At 39.2% G+C, this 27355-nt stretch overlaps 1 protein-coding gene across 5 annotated transcripts in view; it reads right to left on the bottom strand.

Moving 5' to 3' along the window:
- The window catches only part of TULP4 (TUB like protein 4), a 224972-nt gene that overhangs the window by 147777 nt on the left and 49840 nt on the right, over window positions 1-27355 (bottom strand). For all 5 annotated transcript variants that reach the window (XM_077898513.1, XM_077898548.1, XM_077898530.1 and 2 more), the window contains one exon: window positions 14034-16279. In XM_077898513.1, coding sequence (XP_077754639.1) covers window positions 14034-14285 — 252 coding nt within the window. In that variant the 5' untranslated portion in view covers window positions 14286-16279. The remainder of the gene's footprint in view (window positions 1-14033; window positions 16280-27355) is intronic.

Raw genomic sequence — 27355 nt, 5'->3', positions numbered from 1 at the left:
TATTTCCCATTTATTTTAAGGTGCCAAAGGCAAGTCCCAGCTCCAGTGGAGTTTACTCACAAAATGACAAAATGTCAAGTACCAATCAACTTATCTGAACAGTGCTCTTAAGACCAAAAATTTTCAGAAGAAGGTGGATATTTGGTTAAAAAGGGGGTGGAGGGCAGCAAAGACTCAATTGCTTAGATGTAAACTCAAGTTTGTAGATGTAACCATTAAATATATTAAAAGTAGGAAAAAAAAGAAAACTGGAATTTTTTGGAACCTGGGAGCTGGAAAAGTTCTTAAAGATCACCTGATTTTTAAGGGCGAAGAAAATTAAAGGTCAGAAAGTAGTTGGCCCAGAGACACACATGCAGAGACTATTTGAACTGTACCAGAACCCCAGCTACCTCCTGCTTATTCTGGTCCATCATCACATGGGGAGTTTTAGAGAAATGATGATGGCTCAGCATCAACTGACTGCTCCCTGGCACTGTCTTCTTTTTTCCCTGTATGAAAATGATTCACAACATTATTTTCAATTACTCAGTAAGAGAAGGGAATCTGCTCCCTCCTAGCCTTTGGACTGCTGTGAGCTCATTAGGAGAGGGGGGCCTTTCACAGAACAGAACTCTCTACAGAGAAAGGACATGAGGACCTATTTCTTAAATCCTCTGCCTGTCCCCCACACAAAGGTAATCAGCATCCCAAGTCTCTCCTCAGTGAGGATCAGAGAACAAGCTAAGAAGTATGGCCTGTAAAACCTCTCTCAAGGTAACCTAGGCCCTCAGGTCAGAGAAAGCTCTGAGAGGCTGAGAAACCTGGGCAAAATGCACCATAGAATCATGGAGAAACCACCCAAAAAACAAAATGACCAATAAACAGACAAGAATCTCAGGCAAAGGAGACTCCTCTTATGGATAACTCAAAATAGACAAATCAAACAGTTTTTAAAAAATGAATTATACTCTCACCACTGTAACTGACTGAAATTCTAACTTTACCTGGATGGTAATCTTGTTCTTTAGTTTGCCCATTTGCTGGAGTTTAAAACCAAACTGCCTGGCAGGTCTAAGAGTGTTTAATTACCATTTGTCCTATCATAAGAAAGCCATGAATGAAGAGATTCCATAACAAGTACAAAATATATATTGATTTTCTTACTAGTAATAATCTGTTATGAGTTTTTACCTGAACCTAAAGAAAATATGAGTAAATTCATCTATAACTGAGGTATAGAAAAAGGCTTTCTAATTATGACTCAAAATCCAGATGCAATAAAAGACTGATAAATTTAATAAGATAAAAAGTTTTTAGAAATTTGTACAGCAAAAAAATATAAAAAATTAAAAATAAAAAAATTAGCAAAGTCAAAAGACAAGAGAGAAAACATGCGTATCACAAATAAAAGACTAATGTCCCCAACAAAGAACTTTTAAAATTTGAAGAAGGCAAAATGATTTAAAATCCTATAGAAAAATAGACAAAAGATGTGACTACACAACTCATAAGATATAAAAATGGTCTTTAAATATTTGAAAACATGTTCAACTACACTTATTATAATAAAAGATATTCAAATTAGAAGTATACTGAGGTACCATTTCTTATCTAGCAGATTGGCAAAAGTTTAAAAGATAATACACTCTGTTGGTGAAGCTGTGGGAGAAAAGGTATTTTCATACATTGCTGGTAGGAATGCAAAATAGTTCTACCATTATGGAAGGGAGTTTGGCAATATATAACAAAACTACATATGTTTTCACATTTCATCTCAGCAATCCTACATCTAAGAACTTCTCCTGAAGATACATCTCCAATAATATGAAAATACATATGCACAAGTGATTCACTGCAGCATTATTTATAATTATAAACTACAGGAAATTCCCTATATTCGTTGGCATATATAAGGCTGTTGGAATAAACTGGCACATACACACAGTGGAGAACCGTGGGCTGTAAAAGGGGCTGTGGACTATCTGCATGAGTGGACATGAAGTCACCTCCAGATGTTAAATGAAAAAGCAAAATATAAAAAAGCACATGTGTATATTATGTGTGTGTGTGTATACACTGGGGGTGGTTTGGAACTGTACACACATATATACACACATATATACAACACATATACACATGTATATATATATACACACACAGACACGTATATATACACATATATATACACACACACACATATATATACACATATACCCCTAAAACTAATGATGTCAATTATATCTCAATAAAGCAGGTAAAAAATGCATATATATTATGCTCTTTTGTCAAAGAAAAAAGAGGAAAGAAGAAAACATTATAAATACATAGAGACCCTTCTTTTTATAGAAGGCTAACAAAAATCAGAAGGTAACAAAGTATTTATAAGGTGGGTAGAGAGGATGGAAGAGATAAGGGAATGAGTGTCAGTTCTCTGATAATACTTCTTTACATGTTTTTCCTTTTCAATGCAGGTTAATGTTCTACATATGCAAAATGAAATAAAGTCAACAAGAACAGAAAGAGGGAAAACCCAAAAATGAAAACAAAACTGAAACAAATAAACCCAACTGTATTTCAGATGAATTACTTAACTAAACTGAAGAAAAAGTAGAGAGGAATAAATTCAAACAATTTAAGAACATGAATAGTTGCCTATTTGCCCCTAGTATGGGGGTAGGTGGCATGCAGGGAAGCCCTGCAAGCAGATTCTGAGCTCTTCTCTTAGTCGGCTTGGTGGCCATAACATAAAACCATGAGCTGAATGGCTTAAACAACCAAAATTTTCTCTCTCACAATTCTAGAGGCTGAAAATCCAAGTTCAAAGTGCCCAGCAAGGTAGGTCTCATAAGGAGGCATCTTCTGTTGGCTTGTAGATAGTCAACATCTCACTGTGTGTTCACTTGATCTCTGTGTGCTAAAGGGAGCACAAGCTCTCTGGTGTATCGTCTTACAAGGGCACTAATTCCATCATGAGAGCCTCACTCCACAGCCTCACCTAACCCTAATCACCTCCCTAAGTCTCCATCTCCAAATACTATATCCCATGGCAGTTAAAGCTTCAATATATGAATTTTGGGGAGACACATTCAGTCCATAACATCTTTTAAGTAGGTGTGTTTTTGTATTAGTACAGGTGAAGAAATCCTTAAACTATTTCAGATGTATTATGAGACTGAGCAAACTATGGAAGAAAAATACCAATATGAAATGGAGGAAGCCACTGGGGGTGGTTTGGAACTGGAAATATTGGTATAAAGTCATGACTTCTAAATATATATATGTGCCTTTATGTGTGCATATATGCATGTGTATGTATGTGTGTGTCAGTATATCACCTCTCAGTTCCAAATGCACCCTTCAATCTCTGCTCACATCAGGCATTTTCTCCTTTAATGTCATCGTGATGTTAAGCTTTTTTAGTAGAGGGCACTTAAGGGCCATCATAGGAGGAAGAAAATTCCCAAGGGCCTTGAGGGTGGGGCTAAGGAAATCTATAGAAACTACCACAGCCACTGGCTCAGAACACAGTCCCTCTTGTGACCTCCTGGCCTTTGGCTAGTGACATTTCTGTAGTCCCCTCAACACAGAAACCAGAGCCTCTGCCACCTGTTCTCCGAGTTGTCCATGGCCTGAAAGGTCACACACTTCATGGCTATTCCTTCTGAAAGCCCCTTCCTCCAAGCTCCCATGTGGCCTATTCACTTTGAGAGCCTTCTGCCTCCAGACTCCTCCTGCAGAACACACCATCAGCTGTTCCTCTGACCACTCTCCAAAGGGTTGTTTATTGCTTGCCTTCAGACCTGCTCCAGTCTGGCTAAGGCAACAAACTTCTCTGCTATCTGCTGGGATGAACCACACCTTTGCCAGTGAGATCTGAAGCAAGCTTGTCTTTCCTTGGGTCCTCACTCTCAGTCCTAGGGTCCCATAGAGTTTCTTTGAATCTACTGTAACTCTTTTATCAGTTAGTAATGTTTATGTTAAACTTTCCCTGTTTAATCTACCGGGTGGTCTCTGTCTCCTGGCTGATTCAGACCTCTACAGTACTTATATTTGTAGGTATGCATCCACTGAAAAGGGCCCAGTGGCAACAAAACCCCAGCAGCAATGATCAAATCTAGAGGCCAGATCTTGGCTTCTAATACCATACTCCCTGACTCTACCAAAGCAGAATTTCTTTTCAGAGAAATGACTGTTTCCAGACCTGGAGCAGGGTAAGTACAAGATAAGGCTGGAATATCTTGTTATGTACCAAAGTAGAAAGGCATCCCCAGTGGTTGGAGTGTATCAAAACAACACAGCAGCCTGAAGGAGCCTCCAAGACTAAATCTGGAATGATCTGAGCAAAACTGGGTATAATTAAGTTTAATAAGCATTGAAGAAAAAAACTGAGTTCAGAAAATGGAGTTCAAGAAAAATCCATGAGCTCACACTGGTAACAGACAGGATGGGTAGATGGATGGATGTACTTACACACAGGATATCTGTATATGCAGGGAGGACTAGAGTTAAAAATCACCATTTTGCAACCATCACAGTAAAGACTGGTTCAAGCAAGAAGCAATGGATAATCAACCCATGTAGGAAATTCCAGTAAGGAAGAGGATATGTATATTGCTTTAAAGTATCCTCCTACTGACTGCCTGTAAATGCAAGGGGAAAACACAGTAACTGCACAGCAAGAAGATCTGGTCAAAATTAATATCAGCAATGAAGGGCAGACAGACACTGTGACACTCTGAGAAAGACACAATATCCAATATCACTTATGGAGGATTCAGTTGGGGATTATTAACCTGAATTTAATAATAATAAAAATCAGGCAAACTCCAAATGCAGAACATTCTATTAAAGAGGAGGAGGAGTGTTCTTCCAAAATGTCAATGTCATAAAAGACAAAAAACAAAAACAAAAACAAAAACCGAAGAACTGTTCCAGATCAAAGGGGCTTAAAGACATGTAGGTAATAAGTGAATGCCATATATGATCCTAAACTGGATACCGTACTAGGGGGAAAAAATGACAAGTGGAACATGGACAGTACGTTAAAGTACTGAACTAATGTTAAATTTCCTTAAGTTGGTAACTGTACTACTATGGTTATATGCCAGAATGTTCTTATTATTAGTAAATATATACACTGAAATATTTCAGGATAAAAGATCAAGGTATATATTCTCAAATTATTTGGGAGGGACACACACGTCATGGGAGGGAACGGAGGGCTAAAGGGAAGGAAGGAGCACAAATGAGAAATGAGTACAGGTTAACAATAGGTGATTTTCAGTACAGACTGAGTGTTCTTTTTACTTTCTTGCAACTTTGACGTAAGTTCGAAATTATTTCCCTGTAAAAAGATTTTAGAATGTCTTTTAACTAAGATTCTAAGACATACATTAAAAACTTCTCTGGAGTAAGCATGCAGCACTGCCACAATACTCAAAACATTGTTGTCCAAAACTACATAATCCAAATAGTAGCCACTAGCCAGCCACATGTGGCAAATGAGCACTTGAGATGTGGCTAATTCAAACTGAGATGTATCAGATTTCAAAGATTTCATGTGAAAAAAAGAATGTAAAGTTATCTCATTAATAGTTTTTATACTGATTACAGGTTGAAACAACACCTTAGATATATTGATTTATATAAAACATTATTAATTTCATCTGTTTTTTATTTTAATGTAGCTACTAAAAATTTAAAATTACATATATGGCTCATATCATAATTCTATTGCACACTGCTGATCTAATAATAATATACTTTTTTAAAGAGGTATATTCTCAGGTGCATGCGCAGCTGTCAGCTAAGCATCTGCCTTCAGCTCAAACCATGATCTCAGGGTAATGGGATTGAGCCCCATGTTGAGCTCCCTGCTTGGTGGGGAGCCTGCTTCTTCCTCTCCTTCTGCCCCTCCCTCCTGCTCATGCATATGTGCTCTCTTTCTCAAAGAAATAAATAAAACTTTTAAAAAATAAATAAATAAAGAGGTACCGGCCTCTCTTTCCCTTAGTATGTCATTACTAGGGGAAAATGTCAATTTACGTGACAGATCCTAACTACCTTAATATAATTTCAATCTTGGAAGTAAGGCAGATAATTAGGCTTTTTAAAGGCATAATTAAGGCAAAAGAAAATTTCAAGACCTAGAAGACAGGAAAGAGCTCTTTGGTTGTGTTATTTAGGTAATTCTCTAATTAGTCACAAATGCATCTAGAGCAAATTCTTGAAGAGGGGTAAAATAAAATCTAAAACCATGAAAATATCAAGGGAAATAGACAATAGCTGATTTTTTATATTTCCATCTTCAAACTCTGAGTAAAATGAATAAAATCGACTTCCTGAGTCCTAAGCATTAACTTATAGCATCTTATCAACAAAGCCATTAAACATTTATTTCTGTTACCAAGAAGTTCTCAAGAGACCTTACTGACAACCATATTATTTCCAAGGTTATTTATTTTTCTATTTTAAGGCTCTGATGAACGAACATGCCCTTAAACTCTAAAACCTAAGCAAAGAAAGAGAACAGGAAGACAGACAAAACTGGTTCTTGTCTTGAGCACTGTTATGGGGTCACATGCAGCAGGAAGGGGTTGGAGGTGAGCTTCGACAGGAGGGTTACTCCAGGACAAAGAAAGGCCCCTGGGATGGAGACCATTTCCTCTGTATTTAGTAGACCAAATCTAAGTAGGCCAAGTGGAAAAAACAACAAATGCCAGTAAAGATTCCATAAAACAGCAACAATGAGGAAGAGAAACCAAATGTAAGTTGCCAGAAGGTACAACAAAAACACCCAGCAGTATAATCTTGGGCAAAACGCACAGGCATGTTTGTTTTGGAAGTTCAGAGTCAAGCATGTGGGTGGACCCAATTACAAATACCAAACTGCGGCACAGCACAGATTCTCGTGTTCTCTCTCCCCTCCCACACCCTCTAGGCCCAGCCCAGACCATATCCCAGAGAGATGACTTTACTCAACTTTAGACACAAACCTATTAGAATATGATACCAACTGCCCAGTGCACTATGGATCCATTCCTGCATCACACCTACATTCTCCCTGCCGAAGGACCAATAGGTGGCTTCATGACACCTGAGGCCATGAGGCAGGTTCTGTGAACTCAGATGGAAGTAGGCAAGGATGAGTGAGCTCTGCTTAAAGTCAAGAATGCCTCACAGATAAGGATACAATACAGATGAGGTGACCAATGTTCCAGAATCCCAAACCTATAATAAAACTACTGACATGAGCCCAGCCTCCCTCCTAGCAAGAAGTCCCACCCTGCTCCTAATCCTTCACCTGCCTCCCACCTCACATTCCATTCCCATATTTTGCAATCACTAGGCCACTTCTCAGCAGAGAGGCCACGGCTCCACTGTTTTAGCCTTGGAAGGAAATGCAGATGGGTACAACACCCAGGGATGACAGTGAGTCTAATTATAATTAAGTAAGAATAAAGACTTAATGAGCTCTTTCACGTACACTGTGGATTCGAACTTCGGTCACCACTTTAGGAAGCAGGTGTCACTGTTCCCTTCCAGACAGAATGCAACCACAGCACAGAGACAGTCTGGCTAAAGAATCCATAGGTTCACTTATTCATAAATCATGAACACAGAATCTATAGTTGGGGAAATATTTATTTGTTCAGAATTTCAGTAGTAATCTCATTCACTCTCATTGTGACATGATGTAGCTCGAAGCTGCTTCCCTAAGAGGCTATTACCAAAAAAATTATTGCCTTGTATCCACATCCCTCCCTCTCTCTCTCTAGCAAAAATACACCCAAAAGACTGTGTTTTCCATGTGTCTAAGTTACTTGCAGACATGATTATTTCTATTAGGAGAAAAAAATTAAAACAAATTGCTAAAGGAAAAAAATAATGCCATCAGTTTGACAAATTCTATTTTAATTTTATTTATTTATTTGAGACAGAGAGGAGAGAGAGAGAAAGAGAGGGCACAAACAGGGTGCAAGGGGATGGTTGGGAGGGGCAGAGGAAGAAGCAGGCTCCCCGCTGAGCAGGGAGCCCATGGAGGGCTTGATCTCAGGACCCTGGGATCAGGACCTGAGCTGAAGGCAGACACTTAATGACTGAGCCACCCAGGTGCCCTGACAAATTCTATTTTCTTAATAAAATATAACTCCATTATATTCTGGGTTTTGTTTGGGGGGATAGAAACTGTATTTAATGCTTTTAAGAACCTTCAAAAATATCTTAACAGGAGATTTCCAATTTAAGATGTCAAACTAAAGATGATCCTAATCTTTGTCTTAGAAATTACTTTATAGGGGTGCCTGGGTGGCTAAATGGGTTAAGTGATGACAGACTTGTTTTTGGCTCAGGTCATGATCTCTTAATCTAGAGATCTGCACAGCTCAGTGGGGGTCTGCTTCCCCTCTGCCCCTGTCCCTGAATTTTCTTCTCTTTCTCAAATAAATAAATAAATAAATAAATAAATAAATAAATAAATCTTTAAGAAAAAAAAAGAAAGAAATCACTTCACAAGAAAATAAAGAAAGAAATCATTTCACAACAAGGAGCATGAAAACAAACACAAAGGCCATCTTCCACAATGCCCAAATCACAGCATATGAAGACAGAAAATGGATAAGGAGTGGTAAATGAATTTCTAAAACAGAGCAAGGCCAAACTGAGTGTCTGCAGAGAGATGTCCAGAAGCAGAAAACCCAGAACGATTCAGGCATGAGCGCAGGTGCTGAGAGAAAAGCCACACACAAGTCACTGCAGCACAGGCAGGCCATCAGGAGATGCTCCTGCCCTCAGAGCACTCCAGAGGTTTACAGGCAGACCTCTCCCTCACAGTGTCAGACAGTGAGAGCTCGTCCTCCTAGCCACAGAGAGTACCCCTGGGGACCTGACACAGTGAAGATGGTGACAGGGACTAAACCTCTGGTGATTTTCCCAAAGGTTAAGAGTATGGAATCTGAGGGGCTCCTGGTTCAGTCTCAACTCTGTCAATTAGATATGTCACCTGGGCAAGGTCTTTAACCACTCTGTATATCAGTTCCTTCAGTTATAAAATGGGATAATAACAGTTTCAAAATCAGAGAGTTGATGTCAAGATTAAATGAGCTAAAGCTCTTAGAATGGCGTCTCACACACAGCAAGCACTAAAATACTCCCCCTCCTATCACTCCCTCTTCCCCAGCACACATGTGTGCATACACACACATATATACATACACACACACACACACATACACACACATCCTTAGCTTTTGGAATGCCAGCAGCAAAAGTAAATTCACAGGCATGTGACTGGAAGGGCCTTATCTAAAGAAACTGAGTAATCCCAGAGAAGTATGCTTGGATGTTGACATCTGGCAGTTAGCAAAAAAACAGTCAGTTCTCCCCAGATTATTCCACAGTAAAATCCACCAGCTGAAAGAACCTCCCATGTACATATACACAGAGGTGCCAAACAGCTTTACAGTACATTACTTTTAAACATCATTGTGAAATTTCAGAATATCTATGATAAAGAGCAGATGCCAAAACTTCCAGATTTTTTTTAACAGATCACATATAGAGGACTTAGAATAATAATAGCCAATTTATAAAGCCCTCATGATATACCAGGCACTACTCTAAATGCTTTACATATAATCATTCAAACCTTAAAACAAACCTACAGGAGTAGGTTTCATTTCACAAATGAGAAGATAAACAGAAGAGAGAAATTAAATAATATACTTAAAGCTAGGATTCAGAGTCTAGCTTCAGGGCCTTAACTACTATTTTGTTTCTAAATAATAACTCTCCAACTCTAAAACTATGGAAAAATACCTTCAAAATTCAGGAGGTACTAACCTAGAAATCTATACCTAGACAATCAGTCAACAGTGAATGAAGAATTAAGACACTTTTACATGTACAAGTCTTGAAATTCATGACTTGCAAATTCTTTCTTAGGAAGATCTGGTGATTATGCTCCAACAAAAGAATGAATTAAACCAAGAAAGAAAAGATACAAGGTCAAAGAAACAAGAGATAAAGCAGAAGAGGCAAAGGAAATTCTCAAGGTGATGATAAAAGGGAAGTTCAGGAAGTCACCTGGGCAGGAGGCCCATAGAGCTACCAACCCAAGAGGAGCAGGAGGACAAAGGACTCCCAGATGGAGGTCTCCAGGAAAAAAACAAAAACAAAATGAACTGATTGTCTTATTGGTTTGAACATATAGAAACATACTGACGACACTGGAAGATTCACAGTAGGTAAAGAAACCAAACCACTAAGAAAAATAAGACTTTTTATATCACAAAGGAAAAAAATGCTGAACAGTAAAGGAAATATAATCATAGTATCCTACCTGATTTGCCTGGGCACAATACTGACACAGTTTAAATAATCTCAACACTGAATAATGAGTTAACCAATAATGACAGAGCAAAATGTGATGATTACCTTGCAGGGCAAGGTCGGGCTGAGTAGTCAAGGAAGGGAGAGCTAAATCTCCACCAGCCAAGATAGGAAAGAAGCCAACAGACAAATTCCCAAAACTGATTAATCCAATAGGTAATAATATAAGCCTTTGGTGAACAGCCAGGAGAGGAAGCAGGGGAAGGGGAAAGAAGTTAGAACAGAGCTATTTTTCATGATTAGCATTTACCAACTTGGAAGTGTTACTGCAATAAAGATGAACTCGCACTACTGAGCTCTCCTGTAAAAATAGATAAGCCAGTTTAGGTGAAACAAAACTCTAAACTTAATATACAAAAATAGTCCTATTTCTGCCACTTTGCTAGAATAGTTCCTGTTCAAAATAACAATTCGTAAGACAAATTTAACAGAGCTGTTTCTCAAATACACCTTACATCTATAATAACTGGTTACATTCTTATCACAAGAGTGTTACTAGAGCCATTCACACACTATCATGGTATCACAGTGACATGTTTATTAGACACTAGTTCTTGAAGACTATTATTTCCATAATAAATTTTATTAAAATTATAAATAAACACAATAGTATATGTTATAAATATATTAATAAACATTAAAATAATCAAATAAATTCCATAATAAATTAAGGCAATGCTGTCAACTCAGTTTTCCACATTGGTGGATAAATGCACTGAACTGAATGATTATTTTTATACTCACATTTGATTTTTTCAAACTTTTTTTTTTTTTTTTTTTTATTCATGAGAGAGACAGAGACACAGGCAGAGGGAGAAGCAGGCTCCATGCAGGGAGCCCAATGTGGGACTTGATCCCAGGATTCCAGGATTACCCCCTGAGCCAAAGGTAGACGCTCAACCGCTGAGCCACCCAGGTGTCCCTCAAAACTTCTTTTTGAATACAACAGTCTTCTAATGGTTTGGGGATGTAACCCAAACCAAAAGCAGCGCCCCTTTCATCCCACAAGCATTCATCCCTATTGCTTTTTCATTATGCCTACTCAGGGTCCAGTCTTCCCAGCCCACACAGCTCTAATACCTCACCAACCCCTTCACCATCCAACACACAGTCATTTATATAACTCTGTTTCTCTGATCACTAGAGTTCACCTCTTTTGAAGCAGTAGCTTACAGAAGGAAAAACAGATAGGAATCTTTTACAAGGTATGCCATCATCATCTATCTCTCCACCTTGGACAATTTCCAAAACATCTCTGAGCCTCAGATTCTTCAATTGGGTAGAGGAATAAAACAGAGCTGCAAAGAACTGTTTGTTACAAGGCATAAACAAAATAACAGATAGCAAACACATAGAAAATTTGGCCAAAGAACACATGGCAACTGTCACCAACATTATTTCCATGCAAACCATATCCATCCTCTGACACACGGGTCACCTGGGCAGGAACTGCTCCTTGGTGGTTTTGGAGCCAAACCTCAGCAGTAGCCAGTTGACAGGGGACTCTCAAGTGTGTACAGAGCCCAAAGGGGCTCCGAGATCCAGCTTACGCCCCAGAAAGCATCACCAGCCACTCACCAGTCACTTGTGGCCCAAGGCATCACCCTCTGCTCTAGTGCAACACTCTGTACCCCAGCACATACGCCACCCAGGTTTCTAAGTCTACTCTAAAAAAAGAAGATACATTTCTCATCAAGAAAATTAAGTTAACTATGGCTACAATCAGCTACTATATTTTTAAATACACATTTACTTCATTCATATATTGCTCCATCTCCCAGTCTCACTGAAGATCCTTATCCCATTTTTCCCCCTTCCAGAAAATCTTTAATACTAATGCTGGAAGATAAAAATGGATTAATAACCAAACACTAGTAGGTAAACGTTATTGTTTTAAATTCCCTTCCAGCATATAAAATTAGGTAAATACACATTGTTTGTTTCATTATTATTATAGTACAAGTTTATCTGAAACAATGTAAGAAAGGCTGAGGGACTGAAGTTTTGCAATTCATATCTTTAATTATATACATATAATTAAACTTTCAGATCTCTTGTGCATGCCACCAAGGCCCCAAATTCCATAAGGTAGCCCTAAGATGCTTCTGCCCCCATTTGCACCTGCAGGGTGATTCTAAAGAGGGCTTTCCCCAATTGACTGCTGTGTAGTGTACATTTGTGTGTGTGCAGTAAGTATAGAGGTATTTATAAAACATAATTCCTTGAATAAAACCATTTTTTTCATATGAAAAAATCAAATTCAAACGAAGTTTTTTATACAGCCATAACTTTCCTAATTATGGGGGGGGGGTGCATAAAATGGCATTATCACTTTGGGAAATTGGTGATTTCTACTAACCCTATGCCTGTACTGGGACTTGGAAATTCCACTGTGCATGCACAGATCCATAAAAAGACACAAACTTTATAAAAGGTTTAGCCGTAACAGCCAAAGACTGGAAGCAACCCAAATGCCCATCAATACAGGAATGGAAAAACTATGGTTTCTTCCTTGAATGGAAAACTAACATCAATCAAAAAGAACAAGTTAACAGCACACACAACAGGGACAAATCTCACAAATACGACAATGAGTGAGAAAAGCCAGACACAAAGGGTATATGATGAATTTATATTAAGTTCAAGCACAAGCACAACTTATGTGGGTGACCTCTCAGCAGGGTGGACAGCCTGCGAAGGGGCAGCAGGTACTTGTGAGGGGTGATGGAAATGTTCTACATCTTCATCTGGTTGGAGATTACATGGGTGAATGCACATGTGAATAATCATTGAGAGGTAAGCCTAAGATTAATACATTTATTGTATATATACTTCAAGAATATTCTCCCTCTTTTACAACTACTTAGTAACTATGCATGGACATTTTATAATGGATTCCTCCTAAGAAAACACACAAATAAGGTAGCTGACAGGGAAACATGAATACTATTAACATGCTATGCAAGTACATCTCTTATTTTAAACACAGTACCTAACTCTTCAACACTGCTTAATAAATACCAGTTGAATGAATTTCACAGGTAGTAATAACACTGTTTAGGTTTTAGAAGCTCAGGGGAACCCATATATTTGCATAGACAGCATAATATCCTCAATACAACACACCCAACAGATATGAAAAACCATGGCTCTTCACCAGTTAATCATCTCTGTCACCTCTGTTTAATTCCTTTGTTCTGCACCTCCATGTACAAGAAATACATGGTAGGAATTAAATTACCACCCAGAGCGAGGTGGATATTCACCATGTAAGGTGGAGACAACACCACTTTCATTGTTTACAGTCCCAATCTCACACAGGGGCAGTGACTCTTTGCTCTGCATACAGGGTGACCAAAAAACGCTGAGCGCATGACACGTTGGTGGAGATTATCTAACCTCAAGTCACGCTGGTGTTCCCTGCCAGTGGGCTGCCCACTGCTGGGAAAGGAGAGTGAGGGTGTCCAAGAGGACAGACACGCTCAGAGAGGGACACAGCCACGTTCCCACTGGGACAGAGAAGACGGAATTCATGGTTTGAAAAGTCTCCTTGACAGCAAGTTGAGAAAACGAAGCAAAGCAAATTTTGAACCCACAGGGAGAGGCTTCAAGAATACCCCCAGCAGCGATCAGACAAGAAGCGTGGCAAAAGCCCAGCTCACCTCGCTATTGTGACCCCGCAGATTGAAGTTTATCCGCTGTGGAGTGTTCCGGTCCCGGCGGCAGTGGCTGGAGGTGAAGGTCACCCCAACAACGCCCCGGCCATTGCCTGTGGCCAGCCAGCCCTCCTCATAGTAGCGCCTGCGGCACACGGGCTTCTCCTTCTCGCTCTTGGGCACGCGCCCCTTCCAGGACAGGCAGAGGATATTGGAGTCACTACAAAGGACAGGCCCATGTTCCACCGCTGCATACATACTTTTTGTCAGTTAACTGTTTTATTTAAAAAGTAATGCTGAATGCCGAGAAACCAATTCTTTTCACTGACCAACTTGACTGATTTAATTTTTGTGGTTGGCTTGTGTCGTCTTCCCAGACCCCTTTTAATTAAGACTGACCCCTAATTACAAGGTCAGTATTGTATAAAGATCCACCAAATGCATAGTGAAAAAATTCCTCTAGAAAAGATGATGGCAGTCTGCTAGGAAAAGGGAATGCTTTAAAAACAACATGCGTCCATTTTTATTTTCAAGTCCTTAGAGGAAGAACGTCATTAACACTTGCTGACCAAGAAACGGGGTTTTCTTCTTTTCACTCAACTTGGTTATTCTCATTCAGCCTGAGATTCCAGTTTAGTGTAATATGATTCCAGAGACAAAGGGTTGCAAATACATAGATTTCAAGTAACTTAAGGCTTTAAAGAATCCCTCGAGCTGGAATTTCCTCTTCAAAAGTTCAGATGCAGAGACTGAACACGTGGGATCATCTTCCTTCTGAAACCACCCTCTGGCATGTTTTCTCAACTAGACAAATTTCTGCTGCTGAAGCTGAAAAAGATTGCATAAAGGGAAAAAAAGGCACACAAACCGTGCAAAACAGACCAGAGTTTGTGCAGACAGCAGTCCAAGTTCAGGAAGAAAAAAAGACTCTCCCCACTGTTCAGAACCAGAAACTTCCCACCTCAGGGCCTGTCCTGGCTTCCCAGCAGGCAGGCTACTGTGTCCTGAGGGAGAGTGGGGCTCCATCTGACTGGCCCTCCACAGACCGATGCACTCCTTGGTGCCATAGAGGCAGAGAGAGAAAACCCCTTCACTTGCAGAACCAGAAGGTTCTAAAGCTCTTTAAGTGGCAAAAGTGTTTGCCTTGGGTGAATCCTAAATCCTCTTGCTGACAAAACCAAGCCTCACTACAGGATTTTGTCTCTTTTACCCGTCTCTTTCCTAACCTCCTCTATTGGCTTCTCCCCTTTCTGCTCCTAAGGATCACATATTTTTTCCATCTTTAATAAAAAGACTAATCGCAGAATTAAGTCCAACAAGTACTCTTCCTCCTATATGCAAGTCTTCTTGGCCTCAAAAGGGAAGAGAATCCCTTAAAATAAAAATACAGGCAAGAGTCGGGTTCTTCCACACTGTTTCCTTAAAGAGTCAGCATGTTCTGCTGATGGGCGCTCTCCTGCTCACATTCAGAGACTGCTTCCAAATGCCACATGTACAGTCCAAGGGAAAAGAAGCTTTGCTTGGATGTTCCTTGATATTTATTTTGTAAATACTGGTTTCAACTACTACTTTAAAATATTATCCTATAGATACGGGAAAGGAAAAGGGAAATCATAAATTAAAATTTCAAGAATACAGTTAATACAGTTAACTGAAAAAGGCAAAGGAACCAGTTCATTGTTCAAATTTGTCCCATCACACCTGACCTTGCTTTCCTGAAGTCATATATACAGCCAGAGTTACTTTTCAGTCTAGGGGTTTGAAGTCTGTCCAAATCACCAAAACCACTGGAAAATAAAGTGCAAAACCCACTGCATGATCCTGCCTGTGCTGCTTGAAACCACACTTCTCCCCTGGCCACCTTCTCACTTAGTTTCTTCTTTAAACTGGAGAGGTATTTTTGAGGCTTGAACTGTGCAAGTTTTTTTTTTCTTCTTTTTGCAAACTTTCTTTACCCGTGAAGACCATGTGGAAAACTGACCATTAGTGACATATTTTTCTCCCCGGGCTCCTGAGCCCAGTAGTATCAAGTTGCTCCATCTGATTCTTAAATTAATTTTCATCAGTTGTAAAACTCTTCAAGTGTGCACGAGAATGAGCCTGTCTTCTCGTGTAAACGTGTATGTGTACAAAGAAGGTCTTAGATATACACAGACATATGCTCTTCGATGGGCACCAAAGCGTCCGTCTTCCCAGTCATTTCAGAAACCATCTGATGAATCACAGCTTGAAGGCCCTGGAGTCTTACAAATCTGTAAAACAAAACAGGATATTAAAAAAAAAAAAAAAAAACTAACACACTGAAGAAGAGAGGTTCTAACTGAGTAACTGCCATAACTGAAACTGGGAGACCCCATCTTTACACTCACTTACATACATACATACACACACACATACATACATATGCATACACACACATACACACACCCTCCCAAGAGAGCTACTGATTGCTCAAATTCAAACAATAAAAGGGTACACCTAGGCAGCTCATTGACAACATACAACATAAGGAGTTCGAATGCCATGCAGTGATTATTCAATCTGCCAGTAGCTGGACATACCTGAATGAAATCATCCCCTCCATTCTCCCACACTGTGCTATCTATCTAAGACTCTGGGTTCTGCATGTGCAACTCTATCCTTCCAGGGACCATCACCCTACTTAAGTGGGCAACCTCCAAAAGGAGACTCCAGAGGCTCAGGCAAGTTACCTGAATTGGTTTTTTTCACTATGCTAAATGCTGTTGCCTAAAGACAAAAGAAGCAAGGGCCTTTAAAATGGTCTCTATCCGGGATTGCTGGCAGGTCCAGAGCAAAGAATAGCTGTTTTCATAGTTATTAAGCTGTCTACTAGTGATACAGTCCTAGAGAATCTAACTCCAGCAAATCTGCCCTCTCTTCCTTCCTACTGCCAATAGTCCAGGCCTGAATCACATCCACAAAAACACTGGACGACGCAGTCCCTAACTTCCCCACACCATCCCACCTTCCAGAGGGCCCTCACGGTGACCTTTTCTAAATTTTCAAGGCTACTTGGAGAACCTAGGCTGCTCTCCCCTGGCCTCGGCAATACCCTAGAGGGCTAGTTCAACAGCTTAGCTCCACCCAAAACACCTGCCACTGAAAAAGTAGGGCCAGTATTTGCATTTCTAACCAGTTCCACAAAGATAGATATTAATGCTGCTTTGAGAACATCTGGTCTATAAGATCAGACCCAAAAAGACCCTTCTCTTTTCTGGCCTCCAAGTCTGGCCTTGCCTGTGTTACATTGTTGAATCTGGCCACTCCCTGCCCCCCCAAAGTACTGTGTCCTTCCTCTCCTTCATGTCTCCACTCCTTTCCAAGCCCCAACACACTCCTTTTAAACCCCACCTACAATAGCACCTGTCCTGTGAAGCCTCCCAGAGCACCTTGCACTAACTTCTGTTACAGCACTCATCACACTGCATTCAAACACTCTTTTTCTATGTTCATAGAGGCTGGGAACCCATCTTTCTCAATCCTGGCAGAGAGTTCAGTACAAACTAGGTATTCAAGGAAAAGTTTACAGGAGGCAGGCAGGAGCAGAGCAGCAGCTACACAATTTCCTTGAGATATTCTAATTCAGATGAGTCATTATACATATTTTGTATGAACCTATAAATTAAAGCCACTAAATTCCCTCAGGAATTCTTTCAAGGAAGCACCTATACCTGAGGGGGGTAAAGTAAAAACAAATGCTATAAAATTCAAATTAACACCACATTCTTCCTCCTAAAATGCTAATACCATTGTATAATATAGCCTTAGTCCATGTTCTGACTTGGCAGCCACAGATGGGAAAAGCAGACACAACTTCTCAAGACCCAGCTATATAGACATAGGTTTTAAACTATTTAACAGCATAATCCATGATTATTAAAGCATCCACACTATATATGACTGTGTAAGCTGTCAAACCCCTGAAATCCTCCTAGGGGATCTATAAGGTCAAAATTGTTTTCATAATAACACTAAGACATTATTTACTATATTGAAAATTGTATCAATGGTGCCAAAGCAACAGTATGTCAAACTCAGCTCATTAGCACCAGTGAAGGCACTGGTACCCAAATGTACCAGTACTCATTAGGGTTTTTTTTTAAATGCCAGCTTCAATTAAGAATATCCTTGATGCAAGGGTGCCTGGGTGGCTCAGTCAGTTGAGCATCCAAATCTTGATTCTGGCTCTAGTCATGATCTCAGGGTTATGCAATCAAGCCCTGTTGCACTCAACGGGGAGTCTGCTTGAGATTCTCTCCTTCTCCCTGTCCTTCACCCCCGTCTCTTTCTCTCCTTAAATAATAAATATGAGGTGCCTCGGTGGCACAGGTGGTTAAGCATCCAACTCTTGGTTTCAGCTCAAATTGAGACTTCAGGGTGGTGAGACTGAGCACCCCCTAGGGCTCTGGTCTCAGCATGGAGTCTGCTTGACAGTCTCTCTCCCACTCCCTCTGCTCCTCCCATTCGTGCTTTCTCTCTCTCTAAAATAAATAAATAAGGGGGAGCATCTGCCTTCAGCTCAGGTCATGATCACAGGGTCCCAGGATCAAGCCCTGTATCAGGCTTCCTGCTCGAGGGGAAGTCTGTTTTTCCCTCTCCCTCTGCCCTTCCCCCTGGCTTGTTTTTTTTTTTTTTTTTTTTTTCTCTCTCTCAATATTTTTTATTTTTTTTGTTTTTTTTTCAATTTTTTAAAAATAAATAAGAAATCTTTAAATAATAAAGAAAATAATAAATCTTTTTTTAAAAGATTATTTATTTATTCATGAGACACAGAGAGAGAGAGAGGCAGAGACACAGGCAGAGGGAGAAGCAGGTTCCCTGCGGGGAGCCCAATGTAGGACTCAATCCCTAAACCCTGGGATCTCATTGAGCCAAAGGCAGATGCTCAACTACTGAGCCACCCAGGTGCCCCAGTAAATCTTTTTAAGAAAAGAACATGCTTTTTTCTTAAGATTTTATTTATTTAAAAGAGAGAGAATACAAGGAGGGGGAGGAGCAGCAGAGGGAGCAGGAAAAGCAGGCTCCTGGCCAAAGAGGGACCTGGGGCTCGATTCCAGAACCCTGGGATCATGACCTGAGCCAAAGGCAGACGTCTAACCGAGTGAGCCACCCAAATGCCCCAAGAAAGGATACTCTTGATGTAGGACAAATTATTAATTGTATTAAGTCTCAACCATTAGTACATGGTTGGTTAATATTCTGTGTCTCAAGTACACAGAAAGCATCCCTACTGATTACTGAAGTTCAAGGGTGACCTTGGAAAAAGCACTTGTGCTATAGTTTAAACTACAAACTGAAATGATGTTTTTTTGCATGGAATACCATGTTTACTGGAAAGAATGAATGACAAATTATGGTAATTCAGGCGTGGGTCTTTTTGGCAGACATTATCTCAAACACAAAGGGAGCATGTCACTTTAAGAAAACTGACAGTTTTTGCTGCCTATAAAGAAAAGTTGAGCACTCAAGTTAAAATCAGAATTTTGGGTTTGAAAACCACTGTCTATCACTATAAGCTTGATAGTTCCCCAAGATTTAAAGATATTCTGGATGCGACTGGAAGTAACATTAACAAATGTGTATTTTTATATTGTATTTCATATTTCATAGTGTGTCAGTATTTGGAAGATTCACATAACTTGGTGAACCACTATTTTCCAAATGACCAATTCATGATGACACAAATTATGCTAGAGCAAAAAAAGCCACTGAGGTGCAAGAAAGACAAAAGGATTTTAATCTAACCAAGTACAAAAAATTCACCAATTACACTTAAAATTCCACATTACTACTAGCCTTTAAAAAATTACCACTTGTTAAGTTTTAATATAGCAGCAAAAAAATCCAAGATTATCTGAAAAGATTATTAAAATATTTCTTCCTTTTCCAACTACATATCTGTATGGTCAGATTTTCTTCATATATTTTAACAAAAACAGCATATTGCAACAGATTGAATGCAGAAAGAGATAGGAGAAGCCAGCTATCTTTTACTAAGACATTAAAGATATTTTGCCAAAATGTAAAATAATGCCACTCTTCTTAGTAAATGTTTTTAGTTAAAAAATACAGTTTTTTCATTTGAAACATATTTAAAACATTTAGTAGTTTATTTTTAAATGAATTAGTAATTTTTAAAAATTTCTCAGTTTTAATTTCTAGTGTAAATATCAATAGCTAACACACATATAAACAAAAGCACTTGTGGGTCTCCAACAATTTTTAAGACTATGAAGAGGCCCTGAGACTAGAAAGTTTGAAAACCACCAATATACGCTAGCTCTCCAAAATGTAAGCCTTAAATAACTATTATACTTAAGTATGTAGGATAAATTTCTGTAGTAAAAGCACAGACATAAGTGTTTCATTAAAATTATAAAAGTTAAGAACCATAGCCACATATATAAAAAATGTCATATTACTTTATGATGACCCCAATGAATAATGGATACAAAAATCTAACAAAATAGCATCACAATTGTAATGTCTTAATTACTGAAAGGCTAGCACCAATTATAGTACTACACTGACAGAAATCAACAGTGTTGCACACTTCCCTTCTTTTAGTCTTGTTTACTCACGAGGGTGAGAAAATGAAGCTATAACTGATCAGCTTCTGAGAGGATCAGCTTCTTACTTTTACACTCCTAAGTAAAAGGGGTCTGGTATAGATTAACAGAAAGATAAATAGAAAGAATAAAAAGCAACTATTCAACTGAAACCAGGGACTCCAACAGTATTTTACCACCATGTTCACAAGATCCCAAAGTGGAAGCCACCCCACTGTCAACAGACAGATGAACAGATAAAATGTGGTCTGTACCTACAATAGAATATGACTCAGGCTTAAGAAGGAAGAACTTTCTTGGGCACCTGGGTGGCTCAGTCGGTTAAGTGTCTGACTTTTTATTTAGGCTCAGGTCATGATCTCATATGGTCGTTGAGACTGAGCTCCTCAGAAGATTCTCTTTCTCCCTCTCCCTCCACCCCTCCCCAACCTTCCCCAACCCTCCCCACCCCTCACATAAGCACATGCTCTCAAAACAAGAAGAAAGAGAAGAAAGAAAGAAAGAAAGAAAGAAAGAAAGAAAGAAAGAAAGAAAGAAAGAAAGAAAGAAAGAGAACGAACTTTCTGTTGGACACGCCACAACATGGATGAACCCTGAAGACATTATGCTCAATGAAATAACAAGGCAGTCACATAAGGACAAATCTTCTAAATACACTTTTATGAAGTACCTAGAAGAGTCAAGTTTATAGAGATCAAAAGTAGAATGGCAGCCACCAGGGGTTGAGGGTGAGAGGGCTGGAGAGCTGTTATCTCATGGGTACAGCATTCCAGTCTGGGATGATGAAAAAATTTTTAGAGATGGCCAGTGGCGATGGCTGCAAATAATGTGACTGTCCTTAAGGCCACTGAGTTGTATACTTTAAAGTGACTAAAATGGTAAGTTTTGCTACGTATATTTTACCTTCATTTTAAAATCAAGTAAATTAAGAAAAGCAAATACTCAAAGTCTTTCAATAACAGATTGAAAGTAAATACTCCTAAATTTGGCTTTATGTTTTTTACCCTAAACACTGTAATACAGACCCAGACCTGCTTCTGGTAATTACAGCTTATTTTCAGACTAGTCCTATAAATCACTGAAAAATCCATCCCTGCTTTTTTGGAGATTACAATTTTAAATAATATGTGTGTCTGACTGAATTACTAACTGACAGTGGCACCAGAGTCTGTAAACTTAGAATAAGATTCCCACTCTAACTTTCCATACTATCCAGTTCTTAATGACAAATTACAAGTCCCAGAATTCGGAAAAGTACAATTGAGGGACAGAATGGTACATTCTCTAGGAAAGGAAATCTTGCAGGAATAAGACACTCCCAGATTAATCAATCAACAAACCTTAACTGAATATTTTATGCAAAAGTCCCCTGTACTGCATTCTCTGCCTCCCCTGTTTGTAATTAGATACTTTATTTTCCAGATAGAGTTATTTTCACTCTAGTTTATTTTGTTCTGATTTCTACTTTTTACCAACATGGATAAAATTCACTAGAGGGAGAGGTAAGGAGAAAAACAAATCTTTTATTTCTTGATCATTTGCATTAATGTTAGAGATCAGAGATAAAATAAATTAGGAAAGATATTTTCCATTGCCACAATTTTAACAGAAATATATTCACTAGGGATGCCTGGGTGGCTCAGTCGTTTAGCATCTGCCTTTGGCTCAGGGCATGATCCCAGGGTCTGGGATCAAGTTCCGCATGAGGCTCCTTGTGGGGAGTCTGCTTTTCCCTCTGCCTCTCTCTCTCTCTTTTTCTCTCTCTCTCTCTCTCGTTCTGTCTCTCGTGAATAGATAAATAAATAAATCTTAAAAAAAGAAATGTATTCACTAAAAGTTATAAGAATGCAAGCAGTCCAGAGTATTAGGACTACTGAAGACATGAGTACTCTGCAAACAGGGATTCCACTCTTGAATGTGTGCACTAGACACATTCCTCACCAGTACTCCCTGAGAAAGACACACAGACATTCACAGCTGTAGTAGCAGCAACTCTTACATTAGCCAAAATAATGAAACCAACCCGAATGGACAGAATATGTCAGATTCAAACAAGAGAATCCTATATATAGCAATGTCAATGAACACACCATAGAACAATGGGTGAATTTCACAAACATAATGTTAAGCAAAGAGATCCCATGAAAAAATACCTACAATATAAATCCACTGATATAAAGTCCAAAACAAGTGAAACTAATTTTATCAGCTAAGACTGCATATACAGACAGTATAGCTAAAATTTTAAAAGCCAGGAAAATACAACATAAAGCAGCACAGTGGTGACCTCCAGGAGCTGACTGTGAATGGGAAGAGGCACGCACACAGGGGTGTTGCTGGGGTGCTGGCAATAGTCCACATTCTGATTGGGGTGGTGGTTACAGGGTGCTCACTCTGTAATTACTCTGACCTATATGTCAGACACATTCTACATGTATGATGATATCTCACAATAAGGTTTAATAAGCTATGAACTATATTAGGCACCAATCCTTTGGGATTTTTAGAAAAAAATTAAATCAGTAAGAATTTTTAAAAATTATTATATACCACCTTAATGAGTACTCTCCCAATCTAGAAAATCCCAATAAAATACCAAAGACACTGATTTAGTTCTCAAACTAAGGGGGCTTTGGCAAAGAAAACGCATATGAAGAGTAACGAATAGAGATAAAATTTCAGAACAACGTTCTATTTCATTCTAAAGGATAAAAATTTAAAAGAGTGGTTAAACAGAAGATTGAGATGAGAAGCAAAGGTCAATTTCAGTAGGCAAAATATATAGATGTTAGATGAATACAAAGCAGAGAGAAAAACCCAGTAAAAATTTTTGAATAAAATGTTCCAAAGCTTAAGTTTTTGATTACAGAGTTGTTTGGGGATGGAAGAAAAAGAAAGGAAAATGAGTATTCCTAAGTAATGATGAAATTAAACCCATCCCAATTTCTACTTGAAGGGCAGCAGCTCTGGCGTCCTCCTTGTCAAACGTCTCAGACTCAGCTCTACTGCCCGGGTGGCTCTCCCCATGCTTTTCCCTGGCTGCCCCCTTTCCACAGCTGGTAGCAGACCCTGAACTCTACATTTCTTCTGAACTAAAGTAACTACAATGACCTACCTCTAATTACAGTCACTCCATTCCCTGGGGAATCTTCCAGAACCCACAAATATCCACCTAGCCCAAGGCAGTTCTAACTGGTTCCTAATTAGTTTCATTAGCTGCCTAGAAGCTAGTTCAAATTTGCCTTCTAAGACTGCCTTCTAAGGCAGGGATACTCTCAGAAGTGACTTGTCACATGGCTACCTACATATGAACAACTACATACGTGAAAACCTCCCAACACCGATACAAAGATAATGAAGTTCAATCATGATCTAATATATTTATCGTGTTGTCATTTTCCAGCCCTGACTTCTCAAAACATGCCAGTCAGATCATGAAGACGTGTGTGCTGGTTATGCTCAGGCTTATTCAAAAGATGCATGCTTATTACAAGTGTATTCATATCCAGTCATTTTTCCATTGACTTGAACCATAAATTTGAGAGATGCAATCCTCAAAAAACTTCTGTCTTGTTCAAAACGGCACTGGTTCCTCTAGATGTAATACACCAAAGCACTGTGCAAACTCACATGGCAAGGGTTTTCTCTGCCTGAGGTAGAGCTATCTTTCTACTTAATTCATCATACCTACTAAAAAACAAACTCCTACACTCCAATTTTTATCTCACCTACAGTACCCATCAGTACTGCATTTAAGTAAGTAGTGTCCAACAAGGCACCAAGCATGCTACAGAGCCCCGTCTTCTAAGAAACAGGGAAATAAATGCTGCCTGGCGAGGTTCTCTGTACTGACTCTGGGTCAACACCAGTCACTCAGAACCTGGGTGTCTTGAAAGCCTGAGGCTGACAAGCACTGAAGCACATGTGAGTTAAAAGTTCAGGGGAGGAAGCTAGGGGTTTGTATTCAGAGAACAGCAAAGAGGTACATTTTCAGGGAAAACTACTCCCTATTTACTTTCTGTACCTGATTTCAACAGCCAATTCTTTTTTTTTTTTTTTAAGATCTTATTTATTTATTCATGAGAGACACAGAAAGAGAGAGGCAGAGACACAGGCAGAGGGAGAAACAGACTCCACACAGGGAGGCCGATGTGGGACTCGATCCTGGGACTCCGGGACCACGCCCCGAGCCAAAGGCAGACGCTGAAACAGCTGAGCCACCCAAGCATCCCAACAGCCAGTTCTAAAAACATGAACATCTAATAGAGGAGGATATGAAGGCTGTAAGACAAACCACTTGATGACCAGTTTCAAATGAGAATGGGACCCAGATACTTCTAAGAGTGAATCTATACCTGAAACCTTGTTGTCGAAATATTGTGGTACCATATATAGTGCTTATTAGTATCAAAAGTCATATGCCTTACTTAAAAATGGTGAGTATTTCATTTCTCAAAATGATAAAGACTGAAAGAAATGATAATTCCCAGTGCCACATAAGGTGTAAAGAAATGGGAAACCAATTTGGCGATATAATTCAAAAGACTTAAAATGTTGCAAGCCTTTTAATTCAGCAATTCTACTTCTGCAAATTTCTCATAAGAAAATAATGTTAAATCGTGCAAAGACTTATCTATAAGGATTTCCAACACAGCATTTTCATATATATTGATTCAGTAAGTGTGCTGGTACAGACATAAAACAAAATACTATGCAACCACTAGTAATCATATTGTAGAACCATGGAATGGCATGGAAACACATTCTCAATAACATAAGTAAAAGTAAAATTACAGGTTATACTTCCAGGATCCTCTGAAAGGCCTGCCCACAACTATATTACTAGATCTTGGGTAAATTACAACAGACAAAATTTTTTGTTGGGCTTGTAGGAAAGTATGAGAAATCTCCAAGGAAGGCACATACATACAAACTATAAGAAAGCCAGGGTTATCTGGCAAACGTACATATAAGACACATAAATGTCCAGAATTATCATTAAATGCTGGTATGTCATTATATTTCATTATAATGCAAATATAAACACTGGAATCAGAATTAGGATTTCTCATCATCCCAGTTTGCCCAGAACTGTTCTAGTTTTACATTCAAAGTCCCATGTCCCAGGAAATCCCTCTGTCCTGGGCAAACCAGACGTCATCCTATGAGATACCCAAACTTTGGTCCAACCTCAAGGTGGAGAAACCAAATCACACACATTCTGCAGAGCCCACAAAGGAGGCTAATGCTGTCTCAGACTTCTAGTACTCTATGATTCTGGGTTGGAGCAAATGCAAATCTGCCTGCACGAAAACATTCCCAATTTAGGACCTAAGGATTCCCACAGATGAGATTCAACCAAAAATCAGTTACCATCAAAAATTACCAAACATAAAAAAGAAAAGAAGTCATCATAAGTTGTCTGTAGAAACAACAAATTAAGATCTCTTAGACTTCAGCAAGTGAAATGAACATAAACAGAATTTAAAATAATTCAAGTTTAGACTTTAGGTTTGAATTTCTGGGTTCCGGTTTGCCATAAAAGAAGCCTAGAAATCATCACTCTGTCCTAATAACAAGTAAAAAGCTAAACAAACAGAAAAATCAACTCTTCTTAGATCTGTAAGAAAAGTGATTCATGGGGCAAACCACATTGCCGAAAACTGTAAAGTCCAAAAGGCTAATGTGAAGAATTACATTTATTAGAGCAGAAATGGGTAAGCTACAACCTCTATGGAAACCAGCCCCAAGGTAGGGAAATCTGAACTGTAACTGACAGACTGCTGGAAGTTCACTGTGGTCAAGTTTGAGAGATAAAAACTTCAGGAGGACCCAGCCATCAGGGCCCTAGACTCTTACAACTTTTACCTCCAGGAACTCACTAGAACCTCACAGTAAATTTCAGAGGAAAATCCTCTGTGTTTCCAGCAAAGGAAAGGAAAAAGGAATCATTTTGAAATATACTACAGCAGGGGATCCCTGGGTGGCGCAGCGGTTTGGCGCCTGCCTTTGGCCCAGGGCGCGATCCTGGAGACCCGGGATCGAATCCCACATCGGGCTCCCGGTGCATGGAGCCTGCTTCTCCCTCTGCCTGTGTCTCTGCCTCTCTCTCTCTCACTGTGTGCCTATCATAAATAAAAAAAAAAAAAAAAAGAAATATACTACAGCATTCTGTTCTTAACAAGGTCTGCTTTTAGGAAAAACTACTTAACCAAGGTATAACCAATCAGGATTTTATCAGAACCCAACTGATCTAGGGGGAGAGAAACACCCAACTCCAGCCCATTCCAGCCATCCCATCCCACCTAAGAGGGATAAGGGAAACAGAAAAATATGTGAAGCCAATCCAGAGGCAAAGGCCCACTAAAAGATTGAGAGTCAAAATTCTGGGGATGTAATACACAGCACAGTAAGTGTATTTAACACTGTGTTATATACTTGACAACCGTTGAAAGTAAATCTTTTCGCCATGAAGAATAAATGGTTAATTATGTGAGGTGATGCAGGTGTTAACCCCACTGTGGTGATCATTTTGTGATATATAAGTGTATATTGTGTTATGCACCTTAAACTTATACAATGTTGTATATCAAACATATCTTAACACATTGAGAAAAAAAAAGAAACTCAGAAGAAAAGGGGAGAAAGAAACAGAGAAATTTTGGGGAGTGATAGAACTGTTCCATGTTTTGATATGGGGGTGGTTACACAACTGTTTACATTTGTCAAAACGGACAT

This window comes from Canis aureus, chromosome 1 (assembly GCF_053574225.1).
Source record: "Canis aureus isolate CA01 chromosome 1, VMU_Caureus_v.1.0, whole genome shotgun sequence".
NCBI classification, from domain to species: domain Eukaryota; kingdom Metazoa; phylum Chordata; class Mammalia; order Carnivora; family Canidae; genus Canis; species Canis aureus.
The sequence above is the reverse complement of the archived record's forward strand: the minus strand, read 5'-3'. Positions and strand labels throughout refer to the sequence as shown.